General features: G+C 37.7%; 1 protein-coding gene across 1 annotated transcript in view; it reads left to right on the forward strand.

The window, feature by feature from the left end:
- Positions 1–24,870, forward strand: part of HPSE2 (heparanase 2 (inactive)) — a 753,270-nt gene that overhangs the window by 453,287 nt on the left and 275,113 nt on the right. The window contains exon 6 of the mRNA XM_056801127.1: positions 9,762–9,809. Within this exon, the coding sequence (XP_056657105.1) occupies positions 9,762–9,809 (48 nt within the window). The remainder of the gene's footprint in view (positions 1–9,761; positions 9,810–24,870) is intronic.

Below are 24,870 nucleotides of genomic sequence, written 5' to 3' on the forward strand. Positions count from 1 at the left end.
AATCCAACTTTCTTTTAATTTTTTTTTAATCGCTATGGACTTCAAGATAATTCTGAGCTCTAAGGTTTCTAGAATTGAATAAGTTATTTTACAGAATCGTTTGATCATTTCCTATAGACAAAGAAAGAAAGTTCAGCCTTCACTCTTGGAGCATACAATCTTTAGGGCATATGCTACCGATTGTGCAGGATTTATCCTCTTTCCTGGGGGCAAGATCCAGAACTCAGTCTTCTGGGTCACACTCTGAAGTCTGGAAGAGAGAAATAAATACATAAGACCATGAATAAAGATGTGCCTTATTAGAAGAGAGAGCTGCAATATCCCCTTGGGGAGAGAGCCTGACAATATTTCAAGCACGTCATACATGCAGGTGGATAACAAAAAGAAAGAAATTCTCCCAGATTTGGTGATCCTTGGGGATGAAAAGAACTCTAGAAATGTAAGGGGATATTTTGCTTTTATTTATGGCAGGTGATTCAGCTTTAAAGGAGAAGATGACCAAATGCTGAACCATCTCCTAGAGCTGTGATGTTCCCTTTATTACAGTTGCCTGGCCTCTTCTGTCTCCTATCTTCACTAGAGAGATTCCCACCCCTTTGCAAAGCTGAGCCTTGAAGTGAGAGCCCAGCACACTGTTGTTACTCTTTAAGAGGACCACCCACTATTTCTTGTCACCAGAGTCCTGACATTTTTAGGCATCTGATCTTTGAAAATCCTGTGTCCTCTCCTCCTAACTACTTAGGCAGAAGGTTTGGGTACCTATGTGGAAACATTACTCACATTCTTTGTGTGGTCCTTCACTTCCTCATCTAGTGGCCCTGTTCCAAGCCAGGGAATAGACTAGGATGCTCAGGGACCCACTGATGATGCTAGAACCTAACCTGAATGTCAGCTTCCCAGAGGTATTTCACGCCTGTTTCCCTTCTCTGACAATAGGATTCTCTGCACGTTATTCCATCGTTCATATTTTTCTGGCTGAGAATTTTGCAGCTGTGTTGAAGTTAGTCATTTGTTTTTTCTATTCAATTCACTTAGGATTCAAGGCTTAAGGTGTTTGCTACCAATATCTGTAAATGATTTTCTTTAGTTCTAACCCATTTTGGAGAATTATATAGCCTTTTATAAAAGGTTTCCAAAGCATTGGTGAGCTATACTACTGCTACTATCACCACCACTACTATCATAATATCACTACTGCTATTTGCATTTAGGTAGTGAAGTGGTTAGAGCATTAGAACTAAAGTCAGGAAGATCTACTACTACTACTACTACTACTACTACTACTACTACTACTACTATTACTACTACTACCACCATTTCTACTACTACTACTGACCACTGGATGGTAGATAGAGCCCTAAACCTGAAGTCAGGAAGACCTACTATTACTGGTGTTCCTACTTCTACTACTACTACTACTACTACTACTACTACTACTACTACTAGCCATTGGATATTGAAGTAGATAGAGCAACTGGACCTAGAGTTAGAAAGACCTGAGTTCAAATGCTCGTTTGAAGATATCTCTTCCAACTGAGATTTCTTCAAGAAAATATCTCAGCTATCTCTTGTTTCAAATATTTCTTAGCTATGTGACCCTGATCCCATCACTTATTAGCCTCAATTTCCCCAATTGTGAAATAGGGATAACAATAGTGCCTATCTCTGAGGGTTGTTGGATCAAATGAGATAATGTATGTAAAGTACTTTATAAACTTTACAGAGCTATATAACTGCTAGCTATTAGTATTTCTTTTACCCTATGACACTGATAGATTTCTTTAAATAATTGCAAAGCATTTTACATACTGCCTCTCATTTTAGACTCACAACAACTCAGTGAGGTAAGTAATATTGTAATTATAGTTAATCTTTAACATGCACATGTTTAACTTTCATGACTTCAGGCATTCTCGTGATATTATTAGTAACCTCATTTTCACTTTTACATTGGCAACCATGCACATTTTCAGCTCTGCACAGCAGAGAAAAAAAGATGGGAACAATGTGTGCAAGTTTCTCAAGGGATGAGTATCCTACTACGTGCTTCACTGCCTTTGTTCACCCTGCCATTGTAGAGTGAAGAGCTCCCTGTGCATCATTCACATATTTTCATTGTTTGCCTTTACAATTCAAGGTTTCTTTTACAATGATGTCCCCAAAGCATAGTTTAAAGCTCTTTTAGGCTCTAAGCCCAAGCACTCAAAGTCAGCAATACAGCTAAGAAAATAAAAGTGTTTAATAAACTTCTGTGGCCATTATTCGTCAGCAAGTTTGGTGTTAATGAATTGATTATTTGTTATATCCATAAACAGGAAGGAAGCTTTATGGATCCTATGGATTTCCTGTGCTATGAAAAGTGAATATTGTCTGAAGTCAATGTGTTCTTTTTAATTGAGATATGAATGCAAAAAAAATCACAGAATTCTAGGGAATTAAAAGCAAGAAAAACTATTTTGCATGTTATCAATTTTATTTTGTGTACTTTATTTTATGGATTATTTCATGGTTACTGTGTTTGGAAAAGTGCATGTTATCAGAATTAATATTTTGTTATAAAGGATTATATGTAAAAAAATTGTATTTAGAGCAAAAATTAGCTAAAGATTTTACTTTTTAGTGGTTATGGGAGCCTAATCCCCATTTCCTGTAGGTTCAAAGTATCAACATTCATGTTTTTTGCTTCTGTGACATTTTCTAGGAACATTATCCTCATGAAAGTTGAGGATTGATTTCATATTTGTTTTACAGATAAAGAAACTCAGGCTCATTGAAATTAAATGGTCTCCCTGTGATCCCACAAATTTTAAAAGAGGAATATGAGTCCTAGTTTTTCCTGACTCAAGCTCAGTGTTCTTTCCACAGCATCCTATTATTCTTCTTCTAATTCAGTTAGAAGGATCTATGATCTCATTCATTCAGATGCTGCCTCCAAAGATGCAGCTCATAACTGTCCTTCCATGAGTTTGTCACAGCAAGACTACCTTTTGGCTAGAACCAACCCTCTGCTTTGCCTAAAGTCATGAGGATACCTATGGAATACTAGGCACCCCACCTGCCCAGCCTTGACTTGGTCATATGACCAGCCCTTCTTTTTCTTCCTATCATACATTTTCTTCATGACATTTTTTTTCATTCTTACATTTCTTTGAAGTTCCATCTTTGGATACACTTGTTCCAGTTGAGCTGCAGTAATAGGAAGCCAAGCATTGATGTCAGTTGGTTCCTAAGAGAGGCAATCAGCTAGGTAGATATGTAGTAGACATGTGCAAAATCCAGCAAATGTCTTGTCTACTTTGTTCTCCTTTTGAAGTTGTCTGAAGGTAGTAAATAAAAGCAGAAGCCCAGATTTTCTAGGCTTGAGCCAGGACCTAAAATGGCTTTTTTACTGTGATTACATAATTGATTGTCTTAATAGAAGGGAAAGCAATGGAAGAGTTGAGATTTTTTTTTTTTTTGGCAAAACATATCTCCTAGTCTCTAGATCTTGAATAGCAGAGGGGAGCCCTTGGTTTTTCCCTAGTCAGGGGACTCTAGTAACACTCCTCTATATCCTCCCATTTCTTATGATCCTGTTTGCCTTTCTCTAGTGCTTTCTCTTGTATTCCCACCTACTTCCAGCTGCCTTTCTGACTGTGTTCTCTTGCCTTTTTCTTCATTTTGTCTATTATCCAGCACTGGAGTTGGGATAAGCTTGTTTCTGAGTGAATTTCTTTTCTCCTTTCCACTAGGTTCTGTTAGGATCTTCCCTGTAACTTGCTCAGTGTTTCTTTCTAATGGGCCCCCAACTTATTCCACTCAATAAAAATATGATCATGCGTAAGAAAACATTTTTGACAGTATCCAAGCTAGACCTGGAGAGAAACTGTTTGTGAGACATTTGGGGTCAGAAAGTAGAATATCTTGTCCTTGGGATCTTTCGCCTTTCAGTCACTATGGATATGACATGGGGTAGGCTTTTTGTGGAAGAGATTAGGTTTAGTCCTACCCATCTAACGCCAAAAGGTAATTGAGAATTTGTTTCTGTTGCTCAGCTAATACCATGCCACACTCTTACTCTGGTCTTCTATTTTCTCTTCCTACAAGTTGGCCTCTCTGCTGTATGATCCTTGATCTCTCTTTTTCCACTTTTCATCTCATTCCAGTTCCATTTTTTTTTCTGCTCAACTGCTGTTGGAACATTTTTCTTCCACGACAGTGGCTCTCTGCCCTTAGAAGCCAGTACTGCTTCTCTTCATTTCCCATTTCTATAAAATAAACACAAATCCATCTTTCTGGAACTTATTCAGAATATGTATTCTTTCCTTGTATTGTCCAGATTTTGCTACATGATAGTAATGGATTTCATTTGGACATGTAACATTCTTAGAATATCCTAGGTCATGTGAGGCTTGTTTGAACAGAAGTTGGGATATTTGGATGAAGGAAGAAATTGGACATTTGGAATGCTTTTTGTAGTTCTTTTATAAATAGGAGGCTCCTAGGAGGTACAATGGATAGAGCGCTGAACCCAGAGTTAGAAAGACCTGAGTTTAAATCTAGTCTCAGTCACTTAATAGCTTTGTGACCTTGGGCAAGTCACTTAGCCTCTACTTTCCTTAATCCACTGAATAAGGAAATGACAAACCACTCCAGTATCTTTGCCAAGAAAGTATAGTACTCAAAGTCACAGAGTCAGATGTGCCTGAACAACAACTTTTGTAAAAGCAGCTTTTAAGAACTAATGTCACTCTAATAGTTTAGGAATGTATAGCTTAGTTTGCTCATGTAATAATATTTGATGAGAAAACATTTTTACACAATAATTTCAGGCTCATTAATTGAATTTGCTGCACCTTTTCCCATTTTTGTTGCAAAACCATCTAGATTGTAAACCCATTGGATTATTTCATTTATATCTTCATATTCCAAGGGCTTAGCACATAGTGGGTGCTTAATAAATATTGATTGATTGATATAGAGTTTATTGCTTATAGTTCTTAGGAAGCCACGTCTGTTGACATGTTATTAATTCACAAGAAGCAGACAAAAAGGGTCTAGCAACATGATCCCAAAATCTAAAAAGTCACAGCAAAGAGACTAGGCTGTTTGCTGTAGTACAAATAGGTCTGAATTTGGAACAGAGGACTTAGCTTCCCATCCTGCTTCTGCATCTCATTACCTACATGACCTTGGGCAAGTTGCTTTAATGTGTCTGGGATACATCTTCCTCCCTGGTAAAATGAAGGGTTTGTGATATGATGATTTCTGAAGTCCTTTCCTGCTCTAAATCTGTGATTTTCTGCCTTTTTGCATGAAAATCTGCAAAACACTTTATATATATATATATATAAAATCTCCCTTTATCTTTGTAATAATCCCTGGGAGGTTAGGTATTACAGATATTCTTTTCCTCATGACACAGATGAGTTCCTGTGCTTTCGAGATTTGTGTCATCCCCAGTGGCAAGCAGATAGCAGTTAGGAAAGGAAATGAGGGCAAAAGAATAATAATAATTAAAAAATAGAAGTCTCTAAAATTCACCAACCACAGCTTTTGCCATCTGGGACTGTGTCTAATCAGCCTCATTTTCTGAACCGTTGCCATTAGCAAGATGTTGCCATCTACATTAACATCTAAAAACTGAGGGCTTGCTTCTCTATAAATCTGACATTTGAGGATGTGTGTGGTCATCCTTGTAGCACTTAGGGATGCGTGTTTCACTTGACAGTATTTGTAGATCATCTCTTCTCTCCCTCACACACATACTTCACAATAATTCAATGTAGAAATGCTTCCATCTGCTAGGAGCTGGCCTGACTATTTTGCTGAGGATGGGGATGGGACATTGTGACTCACTGGATACTTTCATACAAATGTGCAATGAATAATGGCATCTCCTTCATTGTTCAATGTAAAATAGGTTTCTAACCCAGCAGGCTGTAACATTGCTGCAAAGGCAAACTAGACAATTTTGCCTTAAAATATTGGGTCTGAAGGGATTTAAGAATGATTGCATATAGGTTATAAATTATGAATGCAGCCAGGCCATAGTTGTAATCTTCAGATAAATTGAAACATTTTTCAGCAAGGAAGGATTAGGTCCTTTGTGTAGATGCTGAGAATAATATTTATTAGCTGTATGATCCTGGATAAGTCACTTAACCCTTTTCCCCTCAGTTTTCCTATCTGTAAAATGACCTGGAAAAGGAAATGGCAGACCACTCCAGTACTTTTGCCCAGAAAATCCCAAATGGGTTTACAAAGAGTCGGACATGACAGAAACAACATTCTGAACAAGTAGAAACTGAAGTTCTCAGACATACCCTTAGGGATAAAGGTTAAAGTCTCCAGTCAAGCATGGTTACAGATGCCCAACTTAAGCAGTTTCTAAATCTGAGACTCTTCACTTTTATATGATACCCAATAAAGCCACACATTTCAAGATACTAAAATATTTCCATTACTACCACCACTCACGGCCCCACTGTCCAGTAGTCACTTAGCAGCAGCAGTAACTTTCACTGGACAATAAAGGCTCTCTTAAGTCAATTCTGCTTGTTAGCTGTATTTCTCCAAATTTCTAATCATGATCCTGGGGTTAGGTCAGTGTGATTTGAATGTGAGCACGTGATACTACTGTTTTTTTTTATCATTTGGCTTGTAGCCCATTGGCAGGATGCTCAGGTATAAAATATATATATGCAAAAATGGTGTCCTCATTTCTCAGTATGTTTATGTCCCAAATTGACTTCAACTTATTTGATACTAGTGGTAATGTTCCATCTAGAATTCCTCCCTCCCCATATTTTCAAGAATTGAATGAGTGATATGAGATAAAAGTAATAAATGTATACAATTCAGGAGTTTGGCTGGGAGAGTCCTATAGGATCATAGTTTGAGGATGGTAGGAGAAAATAATGGCTTCTTCAAGGATGAAGTAAATTCAGTGATACTCACATCTCCACCCTGATCCTCTGGCACGTTAGTATTTTTTGCTCATGATCCCTAGAGCAACTTGACATCTCCCTTTCTCAATCATCTGATTTCTATTTCAACAACAGAGCGAACATGGTCACATATTGGATTTCAGTGGATCTCAAATTCATATCATCTCCAAGATCCAGACCTTGGGAAGTATGTTCCTATCCACATACCCTTCACACTCTCATATAGGCTAAACTCAGTCTTTTCCATTATAGTGGCCTTCTTTCAATTGAACCAATTCCCTTCTCCTGGTCTATATAATCTCATCTTGACTTCGCTCATTGCCTTGCCTCTTTGATTTCATGACTTGCCTCTTTGATTTCTCAATAACTATTACCCTAAAATCCTCGGACCCTGCTTCTCTACTTCCATACTGAAAATCTTCATTGCTATAATAGTATTATTAATTTCTCCAGCCTTGATCTACAATTGCCAAGTATGACTGGGGTAAAATCAGAAAATCAAAATCATTTGATGGTATGATCAAAAATAGAGCACCAAATTAGATAGTTACTAAATTATGTGATGCTAGGCAAATTACTTAATCTTCCTGTGTCTCAGTTTCTCTCTGTGTATAATACATATTTTTATGTATGTGTGAATAAATATATATATAATACATACATACACATACAGTAAGTCCAACTTGATGATCTCTAAGACCCTTCCAGCCTTAAGTCTTCAATCTCATGAAAGTTGAGCAGCATCTTATAATGATAAAATCTAAGATTTGACTTGCTGGTGGATGACTGATAAGAATGGAAAGTAGAAGCTAGCAGAGTCATGAAATTAAAGGGCTGTGGCATCTCACATATTCATTGGTACTTAGAAGGTAGAGGTTATCACTTAGGAAGAGCAGAGGTAAGGTGAAACCGAAATCAAAAGAAGAATGAGAAGGTCTGAGACTCCCAAGTGAGTAATTTGGTAGATACTGGACAGTTTTAGTTGTAGCTTATGATGGTGATAGAATACTATTGTGTTGTATGAAATGATGAACTGGATGACTTCAGAAAAAGCTGGAAAGATCTACATAAACTGACACATAGTGAAATAAGCAGAACCAAGAGAACATTGTACACAGTAATAGCAATATTGTAGAATGATCAACAACAAAAGACTTACTCTCAGTAATACTCTCAGGACAATTCTGAGGGACTTATGACAAAGAATGCTATCTACCTCTAGGGAAAGAAGTAGATCAAAGCATACTATTTTTCACTTTAATTTATTGAGTTTTGATTTTATATATTATTCTCTTACAACAATGACCAATATGAAAATGGGTTTTGCATAATAATACATGTACAACCCAGATCTAATTACTTGCCACCTCTAGAAAGGGAGGAAAGAAGATAATATGAATCTTGTAACTTTAGAAAACATGAAGGAAATTTTTATTACATTTAATTTGGAAAATAAAATATCTTAAAAAAATTAAGGATTTAGTAAACTGCCATTTGAAGCAAATATGAACCAATAAATTGACATAAAAGCCAAAAGAAGTAAATATGATGTTAGGATGCATTGAAAAAAGTGTCTAGGGAGTAGCTAGGTGGTTCAGAGGACTGACAGCAAGACCTGGAGATGGAAGGTTGTGGGTTGAAATTTGGCTCCAGATACTCCCTAGTAATGTTTCCCTAAGCAAGTCACTTAATACTCCATTGTCTAGCCTTTCCTACTCTTCTGCCTTAAAAGCAATTCATAGTATTGATTCTAAAATGGAAGGAATGGATTTTTGAAAAGTAAAATAATATCTCATAAAACTCAAGATTTTTTAAGTATTAAAATTGTTTTTACATGTATGTAACTGGGAAAAATAAAATATTAGTAAAAAATAAGACATTAACAAAAATTCACTTAAATGTTGAAAAAATGATAGTATCTAGAACATAGAGGCTGAGATCCTCTTACAGTCTAAAATAGGATAATAGAATCATAGATTTAGAGCTAGAAGAGACCTTCAAAACCATCTAATTCAACCCCTTCATCTTCCCGTTGACTAACCTGAAGGCTAGAGAGGTGATGCAAATTGCCCAAAGCCTTATGACTAGTAAGAGGCAAAGCTGTGCCTTGAATTCTGGACTTCAGCCTTCAAATGTTCCAGAATGCCATTTCAAGGCACTGTATTTTAGAAGGAATATTGGCTAGTTGAGAGAATACATAGAAGTAGATCAGTGCAAGAGGACTGGGAAGTATACATACCATCATACCATTTGAGGATCTAATGAAGGTATTGGAGGTATTTAATACAGAAAAGATTTAGGAAGGTACATGATGATAGCGGAATGTTGAGAGTACTAGTATGTGAACAATTCACATTATTTAGCTTGGCTTGGGGTGGGAGGTGAAGGGTAAACCAAACTAGGAGTAATGTCTAAAAGTTGTAGCAAGGTAGATTTAGGCTTGATGTAAAGAAACACTTAGTAACAATTAGAGATTTCCAAAGGAGAAATGGGCTGTCTTAAGAGTAGGCAGCTTTCTCCTCACTTCAAGTCCATGAAGGGAAGCTGTGTGATCATTTGTTGGGAATGGTTAGAGGGTCTTTTTCATCAGGGTAGCACTAGATGTTCTGGAAGGTCTCTTCTGACTCTGACATTCTGTGGTTTTATAGGCATGGAAAAAAAGAACCAATCTCACCTAAACTGAGGACTAGCCCCAGAAAGAACTACAAAGCCTTACTGTGGTTCCTGCGCTAGGCCGGAAAGCACCATTTGCTTTTTTTTATTATTTGACTTGACCCTCGCTTATGTCACTTAATTTAAGTTTCATGAGGTTTTTCCTTCCTTTCTTCCTAGGTTCATGAAGGTAGCTGGGAGCACTGTGGATGCTGTTACCTGGCAACAGTAGGTATTCATCAGTCTTGTTTTTCCTTATGTCGGCTAAACTGTGGCAGAAAAAAAGACAAATTAGTCATCCCTGAGTTAACATCTGAAGCATCCTAAAATTATCCATCATCCTCTAAGGAAAAGTTGAAACTGATTGTGGGACCAACTATTATGACAGGAAAATACTAACTCATAATCCTCTGGGTTCTTATTCCAAGCAGCTTGTCACTTTCACGAGATTTCAGACATTATATATTGTTTTAGATTAAACTACCATTAGTGGACAGGGAATAGAGATCTGAAGGTTTCCTCTGAGGAAACATTCTTTATCTACCACCAGGCTGCTTAAATACAGGGAATAGATTGAGTCTGGAATTTCCTTCAGCAATACATTTCCTCATTTATTCTAACTGGACGGTAAAAGAACGGGGAAAACTTACAATTCTAGTACTCCCACAATGGAGTCAAAATGTGATATTTCATCGAATGTCTCAGTGGCAGGAGGCACACTTAGAATTCAGTCAGTCTGTGAAATGAAGAACCAAGCAGATAAAAAGGATGATTTGTAAGGAAATGAAGTGACCTCAAGTGAATGGGTGCAGGGAGCTCCAGGGAAGTAAATGAGGCACAAAATGGACTGCTTATAAAAATCAGCAACTCAAAAAAAGAAGAAGAAGAAGAAGAAAAAAAGACCAACTGACTGTCTAATGAGCCCAGTTTTCCCTTGGGATAGATTCAATACAATTCCATTCTATCCAATAGACATTTATTAAGCATCTCTTCAAGCACATAGTGATAAAGAAACACAGTGCCGTGAAAGCAGGGCTAGACATGATATTAGAAGACACTGAATTCAAAACCTATCTCTGACTTTTATTAACTGCATGACCCTAGACATGTCATTAACCTATCTGGTAAGGTTAAGTGTTCACTGTGCCTCAGGGAACTCCCCAGGACTGATTTACTCAATCAGATTTGGGTTGGAACCTATGTTGGGAGAGGGAATTCTCAAATTTTGGTGAAATCAAGATATTTCCTGTATTAGTGAACATAGAAGGCATTCTATATACATTTCACAATACCTTTACCTATAGGGAAGTGTGTGTATATATATGTATGTGTATATGCATGTATATGTGTTTATATACCTAAATTATATATATATATATATATACATATATATATTATTTATGTATGCTCAACCCAAATGTATCATAAGCCTCATTTCAGCATTTTTCTGTAATTCTGACTATCCTTTTTCCCATTCCAAAGTCTCCAAGCTTGACCTGATTTCTTTTAACTTCTAATTGATTTTAGCTGAATATAGCCCAGACTGCATACTCCTCCAACCTGGAAACCCTCATTATTGCCCAAGGATTGTGGCCATTTTGCCCCTTACTAAAAGTATTCAACTCTTTCTTGTACCACTCTTGCGTGTATATCCTCCACTTTAAGAAAGGTACAATTTAAGAGCGATAGTGGTTAAATCTCGGTGAGTAAAAGCTTAGTGGTATGATCTGGGAAGGAATATGGTCCATTTTTGCTTTACTATTGATACATTGATAATTGTAGCTTTAAAAACGACTAGTAGTGCTGTGTACTGCTAGCCCCCAAGTAAAGTCTCACATTTATATATTTATCCACTTCCCAACCAATTCCACAGACTTGTAGATATCATCTTGTTAACTTTCATCAAATTGTCATAAGCCACGGGATTAACCATCATTATCTATATTAACCTCCAAGATTAAAACCCAGAGAGATTTTGTAATTCTTAGATGGTTAGGACTATGTTAGGGGTTTTAGGAGGTATAAAGTAAGTCTGGGAAATATTTCCTGGATCTCAAAAAGTAGAGCTTAGGGTATCACTAGAGATTATGGGATGATGCTCATCATCCTCATAAGCTTCCCCATTGTAATGTGCCTGCTTTCTTGAGATGGGTCAAAGTTGACCTGTTCTACCTGATCTATTTCTTCAGTCTCCTCTACCTTCTTTCAGGCAGTAATTTTTCCAACAAAGATAGCTTATCTGATGAAAGAAAGCCATTTTCTGGGAAGGGCTAGATAATTGTGTTAAGTGACTGAAGCCAAATTTGAACCCAGGGCCTCCCATCTCTGGGCCTGGATCTCTATCCAGTCACTTTTTTAGAGCTGCCTCACTTTATTGTTTTTAAATCACCACATTACTTGCAATATAAATTTGAACTGAATATCAACTGATGCCATCACAAGAATCTTAAATCCAAAGAGAAACTTGGATTTGACTTGGTAAAGGGAGCTTCCAGAAACTAATTAAAGCCCTTTGCAAATAGGGATTCAGCATTAATGTTCCCGAAACTCAAATCTGAAATTATTAGCAGTTTTATTTCAAATTGTCTAAAAGCAAGTGGGAGGAGGGAGGAAGTTAATCTCAAAAAGAAAAAGTAGAATGATATTCTTTCTTCAATAGAGTTGGGGAAAGACCTGTAGACTTTTACCAGCTCTAACAAGATGTTTCTTTGTAATAGTCTTCTTTTTTTCTATCTAAGGTGATAAAGGGATTTAAGCTCTTACAGCCAGTTTTCTGCCCTAAAGAAGCACAAAGCAGTGGGAAGGATAGCAGAAATGTCATGCAAAGATGTACTCTGCAAAATCTGACCTTCAGTGTTTATAGTTGTAAGTCAGAACACTTTTTTCTGAGGTTAGATCAGACTTCAGAATTATAGGATCTTAGATTTTGAAAGGAAGTTCTAGGTTAGTGATGGTGAACATTTTAGAGATGGAGTGCCATGCCTCTCCCCCCAGACACAGAGTATGGGGTGTACCCTACCCCCTTACCCTTATAGGGGAGGGGAAAAGTGCTTCCATTGGCCTGCTGGGTGGAGGGACAAGTGATGTGAAAAAATGTTGTCAGGCACATTGGAGTGGGGAAGAGGGGACAGCTCTGCCTAAGTCCCTTTGCCTTTCTATTAATGAACTGTGGGGAGGGGGAGGGCAACCGAATGCCCACAGAGAGCACTCTGTGTGCCATCTTTGGCATCCATGCCATAGGTTCACCATCACTGTTCTAAGTTATCTTTTGAGACATCCTTCCCATTACAGGACTCCTTCAGGGACATCCTTTAGAGATGGTAATATAGTCTCTGGTTGAATATACTAAATAAAGGGGAATTCACTGGCAAATCATTCCTTTTGAGGCAACTTCAGTTTTGTTAAGCCTTTTTTCTTATTTTGATAGAAAATCTGCCACCTTTTTAAAATGTTGTGCCCAACTCGGAAATTTTATGAAATTTGGATCCTCAGATCTTTCTTCTACAATACCTAGAACCTAAACACAGGGTTTTATATTGTTCTTTTAAAAATTTTGTCATAGTGACTTTGTCTCATCAATCTAGCCTATAGAGACCTTTTTAGATCCTAACTGATCCCTTGTGTTAGCCGTTCTTCCCAGCTTTGTGTCATCTGCAGAGTTGACAAATCTTACAATTATACCTTCTTCCAAGTCATTGATTAAAGTGTCAGACAGGTCAGAATCAAAAGCTGATTCCTGGAACTCTCCACCTAAGAAGCCAGCAATTTTTAGCCATTCCTCTTTTAATCAGCTTCCTTATCCTGCTCATGAAGAGGAAATTTATAAAGACACTGATTTTTGCAAATGATGAGTGAATTTTTTTTAAAATAAAACCTGAGGTTCTATCCTTTGAAATTCTTTTATCAGCTCCAACAAAAGGGACAAGAGTGGAGGTTGGGGTGGGGGTGGGGGGGTGGAATGCTAAATGGTAAGTTACCAAGAGTGATACCTAGTGGTAAAACCTGGTAACTGCAGCTGTGCAGTTACAGGTTACTGAAGAGGAGTTGGATTTAGTATGAGATTTCTTTTCAGAAAGCAACTTTGGTGGGTAATCTACGCCAACCTGTGTGTCAGGCATGCTTTGGGGTTAGACCATGTGGCTCTGCAGATTATTGCCACCTGGTGACAATTTGCTTTCAGTAATAAGAGCAATCTTGAAGATGTTAGAACTAAAATATGAGAAAATAGGATGGTGGGACTTTGAGCTAGAAGGGACCTTAGAGAATCATTTAATCCAACTTCCTTATTTTGGAAAGGAAGAAACACATTTAAATAATTAAGTGACTTGGCCAAGGTCATCATTATCCCATTTCATTGGCCTTTTCATACTGACTTGAGATTTGCAAAGACTTTTATGTATCATATCTCATTTGATCCTCACTACAAATTTGTGAAATAAGCATTTATTTGTAGGTATTATTAACACCACTTTACAGATAAAGAAACTGAGGCTCAGAGTTTATTTGCTTATCAGCATGGCAGTAATAAGTAGCCTCAGGTCCTTTGAGTCTAAATCTAATTCTCTCAACTAATATCACTGTAGATTTATGGTCACTCAATAGGCATCCATTAAGTATTTACTCTTTGCCAGAGACTATGCCCAGGATGGGGGATACAAAGATTAGCATAACAGAATACAAGTTAAGGACGACTAGTTAGGCAGTACTGTGCAGGACAAAGTGGAGGGGAGGGGCCAAGGAGCAGGGAGACCATCTAGAGGTAATTCAGGCATGAGGCAATGAAGGGATTGTAGCAGAATATGAATGAAGAGCCAGGGAAACATCTGAGAGCCATTTCAAAAAAAAGAGGTAGGACAAGGCAATAGATTTGGCAATAGAAAGAAAGAGGAATCTCAAACTTAAATTTAATGAGGCTAGATGTGAAGTTCTCCATTTAACTCTGCCAAAGTGTAAGTTAGGTTTCTAGTAAAAAAAACAAAACAAAACGTAGAGTGAAGTGTGTGGAGAGATGCAGAATGGACCTTGGGGGAAAGGAAGGAGGAGACCAAAAAAGAGGCTAGAGGGCAAATTGTAGTAACATAGATCTATGAAAGTCAAGAGAAGGGAGGCTTTCAAGAACAAAGGAATAGAGAGCATCAAGGTGGTTCATTGGATAGGGATCCAGGGCTAGAGTTGGAAGGTCCTGGTCTAAGACATTTAGTAGCAGTGTGACCCTGGGCAATTAATGTAACCCTTTATAGCCCTTATGGCTCTTCTGCCTTAGAACCCATTCCTAGTATTGGTTTTAAGAGAGAAAAAGGAAGAGGAAGAGGAGGAAGAAGGCCACAAGGACACTGAATATGAAGGGGAAGGGTTCAGTGGGTTTTTTATAACTCAGTATTCCTAGTCATTCCCATCGCCCATGAAGTCATGCTGCCTTCTTGGCTCTAGAATGTGCATGATATCTTATGCCAAAAATCTGTAGAAGAAGAGGGAGGCTGCTAATTTTAATAAGTGTCATAACTCCCATTTGACAGTAACCATTTCTGTGTTGTGTGGCTATACAGCTTTGGTGCCCATCAAGCAGTATCCTCCTCCATGTACTCAGCTATCCTTAAATTTCAAAAAATCTGAATATTTGGGAGGAACCTCAGTCAACCAGTAGCCTGTTCTTGGGATCCTACAGGTTTGAACTTCCATTTCTGGAGTACAGCCTTCCTTGGGCAACAGGGGATTAGTCAAGCTAAACTTCAATGATTGTGATACTCTTCCCTAGCCTCATCTCATTTCATTGGCATCCTTTAATGTCCACCCATCCTTTACTTAATGTCCAGCTCATATATCACTTCTCCTTCATGGTCTATGTCCCTCTATTCATATATACACTCTAGTTTGTCAACGATTTACCATTCACCTAATCATATAGCACTCTGGATTCCTCATATACAATTGTACTCCAGTTTATCTGTATACCTGATAGAATATAAGTTCCTTGAGAGGAATTATTTAGGTTTTGTTTACTTGACAAAACTTACACATAGTAAGTTCTTTATAAATACTGCCTTGGTAGTCAACAAGCATCTATTTAGCACTTACTAGTTGGTAATACTATGCTAAGTGTTGGAGATATAAGGAAAGACAAAAACAGACCTTCCCTCAAGTAATAGGCAAACAACTGTACAAATAAGATTCAAACAGAGTATATTAAAGATAATCTTAAAGGGGAAGCCTTACTTCTATGCTGATGTTTACTCTGATGTTTACTCTATGTTTTGACCTTTCCACTAGACCATAAACCTTTTGAAGGCAAGGATTAGACATTATTTCTTTGTCTCTCTCTGAATACAATGAATTTTCTTTAGTAGGATCTCTGTAAATGGTGGTTCTGCCACTCCAGAATTTGTCTTCAGGCATTATTTTTAGGTTGTTTGGAAGGGAATTTGGGAGAGCTCAGGAGAGTTCCTGTTTTTACTCCACCATCTTGGCTCCACCTTTAGTAATTGCTTGAATAAGTGAGAGTGAATGAAGGAATGAGAGGAATGAATGAATGGCTTAATGGCTACATTTTTGCTCCCTGCACAGCTGATACTTTTGCTCTCCTCTTGGGAGACATTATTCTTATGTTCACCTTTTAAATAAGAAAAACACTTCTCTGGTGGCTCCCACACAAACACACACATATTCTACTCATGGCTGAGGGTAAGCAGTGAAACTGCAAAAAGAAATTAGGAAGATGCAGAAGTGGTGGTTTGTAGTGGAAAGAGCACCAACCTGGGAGTTAGGAACCCCACGTTCTAGTCCTAGCATCAATACTGGTTTTCTGTGCCATCTGGAACAAGTCATTTCTCATTTGGGACCTCAGCTTCCTCTTCTGGAAAATAGGAGAATTGGACTTGTGGGCCTTTTTTCCCTATTGATCATATTCAAGGGGGGGGGGGATAAGAGCCCAGTCTTTCTTTATAATGGGAAAACAAAGTTTGCTATAAATAAATTTCATTTATTGGCTACTTAAAAAATATTGGCCACTTCTCAAGACAAACAACATGTGTTTGCAACTTCTCCAGATACACCCCGAAAGCAGGCAGGGTGTTGTGTTTCTTTTGGCTCAAGGCTCTGCACTCATTTGGGGACAACAAGTAGCACCTGGAATCTACCATTTTCCCCTCCTAGCCATAGTCCCCAATCAAGACTTGAGAAAGTTAAAGAATAATCCCAGGAAATCCAAACCACGAGGACTCCATGGAAATTAAAGCCAAATGCCATGTTGCCGCCACATTAAGGGAAGGTCCTCTTAATGGAAAGAAGATCAGCAGTCACTGTCCAAATCAAAGGCCACTGCTTTGGAGAGAACTAGTACTATAGTTTCCAATTAAATATTGGGAAGCAGAGCCTAGCCCATAATGAGGTGAGAGTGAAAACTCACTTGTGAAATTGTGGAAAGATATTTCCATGGCAGATTTGCTCTACTTTGAAGACCTTTGAATGTAGAACTCTAGGCTTTCCCATCCACTACTCACCAACACCCCCAACATATAGAAATTTGAAAGACACACTTTAGCTCAAAAAAATCGTTAGAGAAAAAAACAACAACTGACTGACTACATAGGCAAGACCTAAGGGTGGTGTGGAATAAAAGTCACCAGACGATGAGATAGCAGGCCTAGAGTCACATCCTGCCTCAGATAGATAATCTCTAAGATCCCTTCTAGCTTTAAATCTATCATCCTATAAACCTGATTTCCTACCTATGTACCTTTAAGTGAATTTTCTTCTCCCTATCCTTCAGTTTGCTGTCCAGTTAAAGGTAGGCAGTTGATGTTGATGGGACTGTGAATTGGTCTTTCTGTTTTGGAAAACAATTTGAAACTAACCCCCTAGTGGACCAACAAGGTCAGTGGCAAAAAGAAAGGTCTCAGGTATAACAAAATGATACCTTTAAATCTTAGAATTCTTAGCTTCCTTCAAAGCTCAGCTCAAATGCCATATCCTTCATGAGTCTTTCCCTAATTCCTCTAGCAGCTAGTGTTCCTCCTCCAAAATCCCATATATTTACTTTATAAATACTTTATAAATACTGATATGCATTGTAAATGTTTTCCCTTCTGTAAAATAATATATTTTAAGTTCAAGTACTATTCGTTTTTCTCTTTGTGTCCACATAGGTTCTTAATAAATTCTTGTTATTTGATTGGCCAAAAAATGGAAATGAAATGGCACATTGATTGGGAAATGGCTAAACAAACTGTCAGTCAAATGGAATATTATTGTTTCATAAGAAATGATGAATATGACAAAATGAGAAGAACATGGGAAGGCTCATGTGGAATAATACCCATTGAAGAAAGCAGAACCAAGAGAAAAATATGTCCAATAACTATGGGTCATCTAAACAATAACAACATTTTAAAAGGCAATAAAACTCTGACAAATAAGAATGAACTATCTCAGCCTTGGAGGAATGATTGAGAAACATGCCTCATTTTCTACTGAAAGAAATGGGGATCATGAAAGAGGGATGCTGACCCACATGACTCCTGTTTTAGTGGCTTTGTTTAAATGGTTTTCTTTCCAAAAAGAGAGGGTTTGATGATGAGAATTAAGGTGTTAACAGGAAAAGACTATGATATAAGAACAACAGAGAGCTGTGAAACTTGAAAAGCAGTTAAGAGTTTAGTTTAAACTAGATGATCCCTAAGATCCAATTCTACCATCCTATGATTCTGATGCAAGTACCTACCCAGGTGGTTTATCATGACTGATGAAGTCAACATTCTACTTGTCATTTGGTTTTTTAAAAAAAAATGGAAATGAAATGGATGCACATTTTTCTTATCAATTGCCACCTTTAACACAGGAATGCTTTTCCATAAAGTACATGTTATAGTTGCTGAGATCATCACTTTTTTCTCTCTGGTTACATTTTAAATGGACAGTGAGATACCAGTGACAGGTGCCTGGAGCACTCTCATCAAGACCTTCTGAAGTGACTGGTTGTTTAATCACTTTCAGTCATTTTTGACTCTTCATGACCTATTTGGGGTATTCTTTGCAAAGATACAATAGTGGATTGCCATTTCCTTCTCCTGCTCATTTTACAGTTGAGGAAACTAAGGCACAAAGGGTTAAGTGACTTAACCAGTATCTAAGACCACAATTGAAAGCAAGTCTTCCTGACCCCAGGACCAGCACTTTATTCACTGTACAACCTAGCTTCCCATTCTTAAAATTACTCCAACCTATTAATTAGCAATCTTTGGTTCCATTCTGAGTTCACCAAACTGCACCATTAGTACAATCTTTTCCCCAAGGATAATATGCTTCATTAAAATGTAGTTACTTACCATCTACCACATTCCTCTGATCTACTCATCTAGTTATACTATCAGAAAAAGAGCTAGGTGGCCTAGTGGGTAGAATACTAGGTTCAGAGGCAAAAAGACTCATCTTCCTTAGTTCAAATTGGACTCAGACACTTACTAGCTGTGTGCTAGTCACTTAAACTTATTTCCCTCAGTTTCTAAAAATCAGTTGGTTGATGAGTTTCACCAATGTATAGTCACATCACTTTTTAGGCCACTTCTCTATTTTCCCTCTTCTAAGAATCATTTCTGCTCATGTCATTAAAATTTCATTCCTGAGAGCTTCTCATTCTTCATAGACTGACTTCAGGCTATTAGAGATTTAGCATTCTTTTTTTTTCCTAAAGCCTTTGAAGGGTGTCTTACCCAATTCTCCTCTTCCCATTAGCCTATGCTCAGCTTTTTTCCCCATTTTTCATCATGCGATATGTCAGAATAATCATTAGCTTGCAGCATTCCTGTTATTTCTCCCTTGACATTCTATATTTCCTTGTTGGTCAGAATTAAGTCCAGAAAACAGTTCCTCTTCTACCTTCTTTTTGCCTGAAACAATCACTGAGGCCAGTCAAGAACATATTTTAGCTGTTCTGCCTTTGGCAAAACAAATGTCCAGATGACTAAAGACTCCTATTACTTCAGCATTGTACTTGTGTACCAAGTGTGTACTGTTTCTGAAACTTATCAACCCATTACTATATCTGTCCAGAAGGTCAGTTGCGTATATACCACAGTAGCAGCAGGCACACCAGGTATCTCCTCCTTTTGTTCCCATCTAAATGTTCCCTACTATGTTTTCCCCTTTGGAGTTCCCATGAATATGCCTTCCTGATGCTTAGTGTTTACTCCACCCCTCCCTTTATCTCTTTTATGCCTTCAAATATGGGTGTTTATTATTATTATTATTTATTACTTCTTCTAGTAATAAACCCCATCCCCCCCAGCCTCAGGAATAATTCTGAGGTCAAATTTGGTTTGGGTTGACCTTTTTTTATCCCCATTTTGTTATTTCTGAGGCCATAGGTTTAAGTGGCAACTCTTTTCTTGGATATTCTATTCTGTAATTATTAGTCTTCTCTGCTGCTATACCTGCTATTTTCTATGGAATCAGGTTTGATCAGTTTCAGTGGCCGGCTTCCTTCCTTCCTCTTTTCCATTTAAAATCTTTGTTGTAAGAAGTTAGGTGTATTTTTTTTTACCAGTCCTCATTAGGACCAACCCCTAGCTGAGAATACAGTATTACTATGACTTAAGCTGTGACCCTAAAATCCAAGTCACATTTTCATACACCACCTCTTGGCTAGCTATTCACTTGTTTGCTCATCTGCCTTTCTCTTGGGAATCCCCTTTTTACCATTATAGATAGTTTTGAAAACTGGACCACCTGCATACCCAGAAATCTTTAGTTCTTTGTGATTTTCTTTCCCAAGACTTTGTAATCCTTGGCAATCTGTCCTTGAAAAAATACCCAACAGTCAGTTTTTATGAGTCTAAGAAGTCTTTCTGTTACAACAAATGATATTTTAAGAAAAAAATAAACCTTTCTATTGTTTGTGAGGTCTATCAATAGCATCAGTATATACCCTCCCACTCCAACCCCAAATACTGCATAGACACAGTCATCAATTACAAAGAACAACAATTATAATTAACAACACCACTTTAAAGTTTGTAAAGCACTTAAGTTATTTCATTTGATTCCCACAACTCTGCCAGGTCAGTTTTATAATTATCCCCTTTTTACAGATGAGGAAACTGAGGATGACAAAGGTTAAGTGACTTGCCCAAGGTCTTACAATAAGTATATGAGGTTGATTTGAATTTAGGTCTTCCTGACTACATGTCCGGCCCTTGATACACTATATTAACTAGCTTCCCCCAATACTTGATTCTTCTTTCCCTGAACATTACCAGATAATGATAATTACTTGCGGATATTTATGAAACCAGGTCAACATTCCATGTTATTGTCTTTCAGATGAGACAAAACTAAGTTCATTAACGCCTCTTTTAAAACATGATGCCTAGAACTGATTACAGTACTCTAAATTTAGTCAGATCAGGGTAGGTAGAGTATGATAAGGACATCTCCCTTGCTCTGGATGCCATGTTTCTCTTAAAGCAGCCTAGATTTTTTGGTAATAAAATAAATCACATTGTTTTCTCATATTTGGGCTTTTGCAGTTCACTAAAACTCCTATTTTTTTTCACATAAACTAAGGTCTAGTCTTATTCTGTACTTATGCAGTTATTTTTTCTAACCTATGTATAAGACCAAATTTATCTTTGCTTATATATCTTTCCCAATTTCATTTCCAGCCTATCCAGATCTTTAGTGATAGCTATTATTTTGGCTGACAAAAATTATCTATTTAAGTTTTGTGTCACTAGCAAATTTTAATGAGCATGCCATTAAGTTCTTCTTCTAAGTCTTTCATTCAATATTGGCAAAAATATGGCCAAGAATAGAGTCTGATAATATACCACCAGAAGCCTTCCTTTCGGTTGACATTGACCCATTGATCAGCATTTAAATCCATTTTTTCCATCCAGTTTCAAATTCACATAATTGCACCACTATTTAGACTACCTTTGGGCTGTTATATCGAAGACTTCCTGTGTGCAACTACCATTCTAGGTATTACAGATAGAAATATAAAGGTGAGAAATTTCTGCTCTCAAGGAGCCTCTCTTTTGAAAAACGGAAATATCTTCATTTGTATTTTACTTCTCACATTCTTCACAGTTACTCATAGATCATTGGGACTGCTTTAGCAATAGCAAGTTGTCTCCAGTACCCTGCATGTAATTTCTTCAGTGGAGTTGACATGAACTCATTGAGGAAAAGGAACTGCTCTCTTAGGCTCTCTTTATCTTGGTTTTCAATTCCTTCTTAATCTTCGTGGTTCTAACCTTTTCTATCTGAAGATCATTATCTTTGATGAAGAAAACCAGAAAGAAAAAGGAGTTGAATAATTTCCTCTTGTTCTCTGCCTATGCACATCTTCCATCCAGCACAAGCAGTAGACTGATTCTCCTTATTCTTTTTGCCCCTACCTCACTTAAAAATAAGCCAGCACTTTATTTATTATTGTCTATATTTTGCCTGTCTATCCCTAACATTCCCCACAAAACCTGGTGCCTTTACTAAAGATTAAAAGGATTCCATTTTTTAAAGAAAGACATTCTGTAATTTAAGTTTCCATCCATACTAAAAAGCAGAAAAATGAACATTTTAAAAGTATGTCATTGCAGTGGTGACTTTGAATTTGCCTTTAATGTAAATGTGAATTAAAATGACTCTTGAGAACAGCATCTCTTGGAAAAGGATGAAAAAGCCCAAGGCTAATGGGCCATTAGAATGACTTATTCAATACACATTCTGGTTAAAGAGCAAAAGCATCCCTATCAAATCCATCACCCAGATTTTCAATTTTAGAAGCCACAATGATATCTAGGCTGGTAGCAGTAAGGAAGAAATTGGAAGGAAAAATTAAGCAAGAATATTATTCCCAGAAATCCCAGCATTTAGGCCAACATATCCCATGGTTAGTCCTGGATCCAAAATACCAGGCTTTCCAGAGAAAAACCTGTTTGATTGCCAACCAGAAAAGTCAAAGAGGCTCTCCAAATGAAGAAGGTAACTTTCCAAATGAGTAAGAAAGCCTTAGCCCAGGGAAATAAGGAAACTTACAAAGTGTGGCAGTTAAGTGCAATTGGAATATAGGTCACCAGAAAGCATTTGAGGATTATCTTATATAGAAGGGCTTGATCAGAGAAGGCCAGCCAATTTAATGTTGTTACTGGGAACCTTTGTTTGGGAGACTCCAATTGCATTTCCCACAGGAGGTGAGGATATAGACATTCCCATTAATACCTAGCTGAGAAGACTGAAGGGTTTCCAGGGCTGAAGGATCAGTGCACCTATCTGTACCTCATTTAGAATGAATGAGTGTTTGAGGATGATTGATGGGCAAGGGCTTTTGTGGATCAGGAGATGAGACTTAGAAATTCATAGAGAGCTAAATAAAATACCTAGAGATAAAAGAAGCTCTCTTGAGGTGGATAGGCCCTAGGGTGAAGTGCCTTTGCATGCATAGAGCTGCCATTAATGGCAGCCTTGGAAAGAGCCATTTGTAAGTCATCTCAACCACATGGTCTTAGAAACTTGATGGCTCCTGGAGAAAATGGAGCCATATAGCCCAGCCTCTTAAGTCAAGGACTTCTTAAATGACATCAGAGTGAGAAAATGAACTCCTAGACCCATGTTGACCTGAACCTTAGGGAATAGCAAGAGATTCAGGAATCCCATGAATAACATGCAGACACTTATCTGAGCTGCTATCAGGATTTATTCCATTGATGCAGATCTAAAAGGGAAAAGGTTACCTCTCTAGAAGCCCAAAGTTTCTTTTCCCTGAAGAAATTCCAAACCTTTAGAGAAATAATTTACAGGCTAGAGACCCATTCATGAGTCTCTGGTGTGAAGGGAAGACTTAAAAGAATGTTGGAAATTGCCTCATTCCTCAAATACTCAATGAAATTTATGACACAAAAACGTTGGACAGAATTTTAAAGGAGTCAACTATTAAGCATTATATTTGCGGATGAACACAATATAGGCTACATTGGGGCAGCTGGGTGGCACAGTGGATAGAGTGCTAGGGCTAGAGGCAGGAAGACCTGAGTTCAAATCCAGTCTTAGATACTTACTAGCTTTGTGACTCTGGGTAAGTCACTTAACCCTGCTTGCTTTAGTTTCCTTATTTGTAAATTGAGCTGGAGTAGGAAAAGGCAAACTCCTCCAGTATCGTGGCCAGGTAAACCCCAAAATGGGGTCAAGAGGAGCCAAATGCAACTGAAATGACTCAATAACAAACACAAATACAAACAATATAGGATGATGTACCCTTGACTAGCACTTATAGTCCTGGAAGTCTTACATGATAGCAACCCTTCAGTGAGCTCTTTCCAACACTCTACTATACTCCCTCCTATGGCAAAATATGACAGTATATTGGATCTATTGTTCTTAACATTTCTGGTTACTGCCCTTGAAGAACTAGAGAACAACTACAACTAACAATAGAACTAGAGAAGGTTCAGAGAAAAGGATTAAGAGGATGGAGCAAATAATTAAAATAATGATCACAACCATTTGTCATCATAAAGCACTGTAAGGTTTCTTTTATATGTGGTGTCTCCTTTGATTCTGGCAACAGCTCTCCAAGGAAAGTAATATTATTATCTAACTTTATAAATGGGGAAACTAAGTGATTTCTCAAGGTTTGCAGAGCTATTAAATGTCATAATGGCATTTGGACTTATCCTCCTACTTCTGAATCCAGCACTCTATCTATTGTGATATATTGAGCTTCTCAAAGGCCATCCTATTTAAAGAAGATTAGGACTTTTCAGTCCACAAATATAAGCAGATTGAGAGGAGAGATGTCAAAGTCTACAAAGTCATTGAGATTACAGAGAGGATGAATTCACCCAACCTCAGGAAAGGGTGCTTCTTTTGGAACAGAGTGATTTAGGAGAAACCAAGGAAATTCTCCCCTGTGCATAAAAAATGATGGAACCCTAACACAAGAAATAGCTCAGGCTGTAAAAATCAGCTTGGAAAAATTTTGAATGATGGAGTCATAATAGCTTATTAAGGGAAACTAACTCATGTGAAGCATAACTCTACACTTTGAAATTGTCCTCAAGCACAGCAGCCTCACCTTTCCTTAAAATATCCATGGATGGCCTTGTAAGAGAAAGAATTTGTGTTGTTTAGCCATTTTTGAGTCTTGCCCAATTCCTTGCAACGCCATTTAAGGTTTTCTTGGCAAAGATGCTGAAGTGGTTGATCACTTCCTTCTCCAGCTCAGTTGATAGATAGGCAACTGAGGCAAACAGGGTTAAGTGACTTGCCTAGGGGGACACAGCTAGGACATGTCTGAGGC

The sequence above is a fragment of the Monodelphis domestica genome, chromosome 1 (assembly GCF_027887165.1).
Source record: "Monodelphis domestica isolate mMonDom1 chromosome 1, mMonDom1.pri, whole genome shotgun sequence".
Taxonomy (NCBI): domain Eukaryota; kingdom Metazoa; phylum Chordata; class Mammalia; order Didelphimorphia; family Didelphidae; genus Monodelphis; species Monodelphis domestica.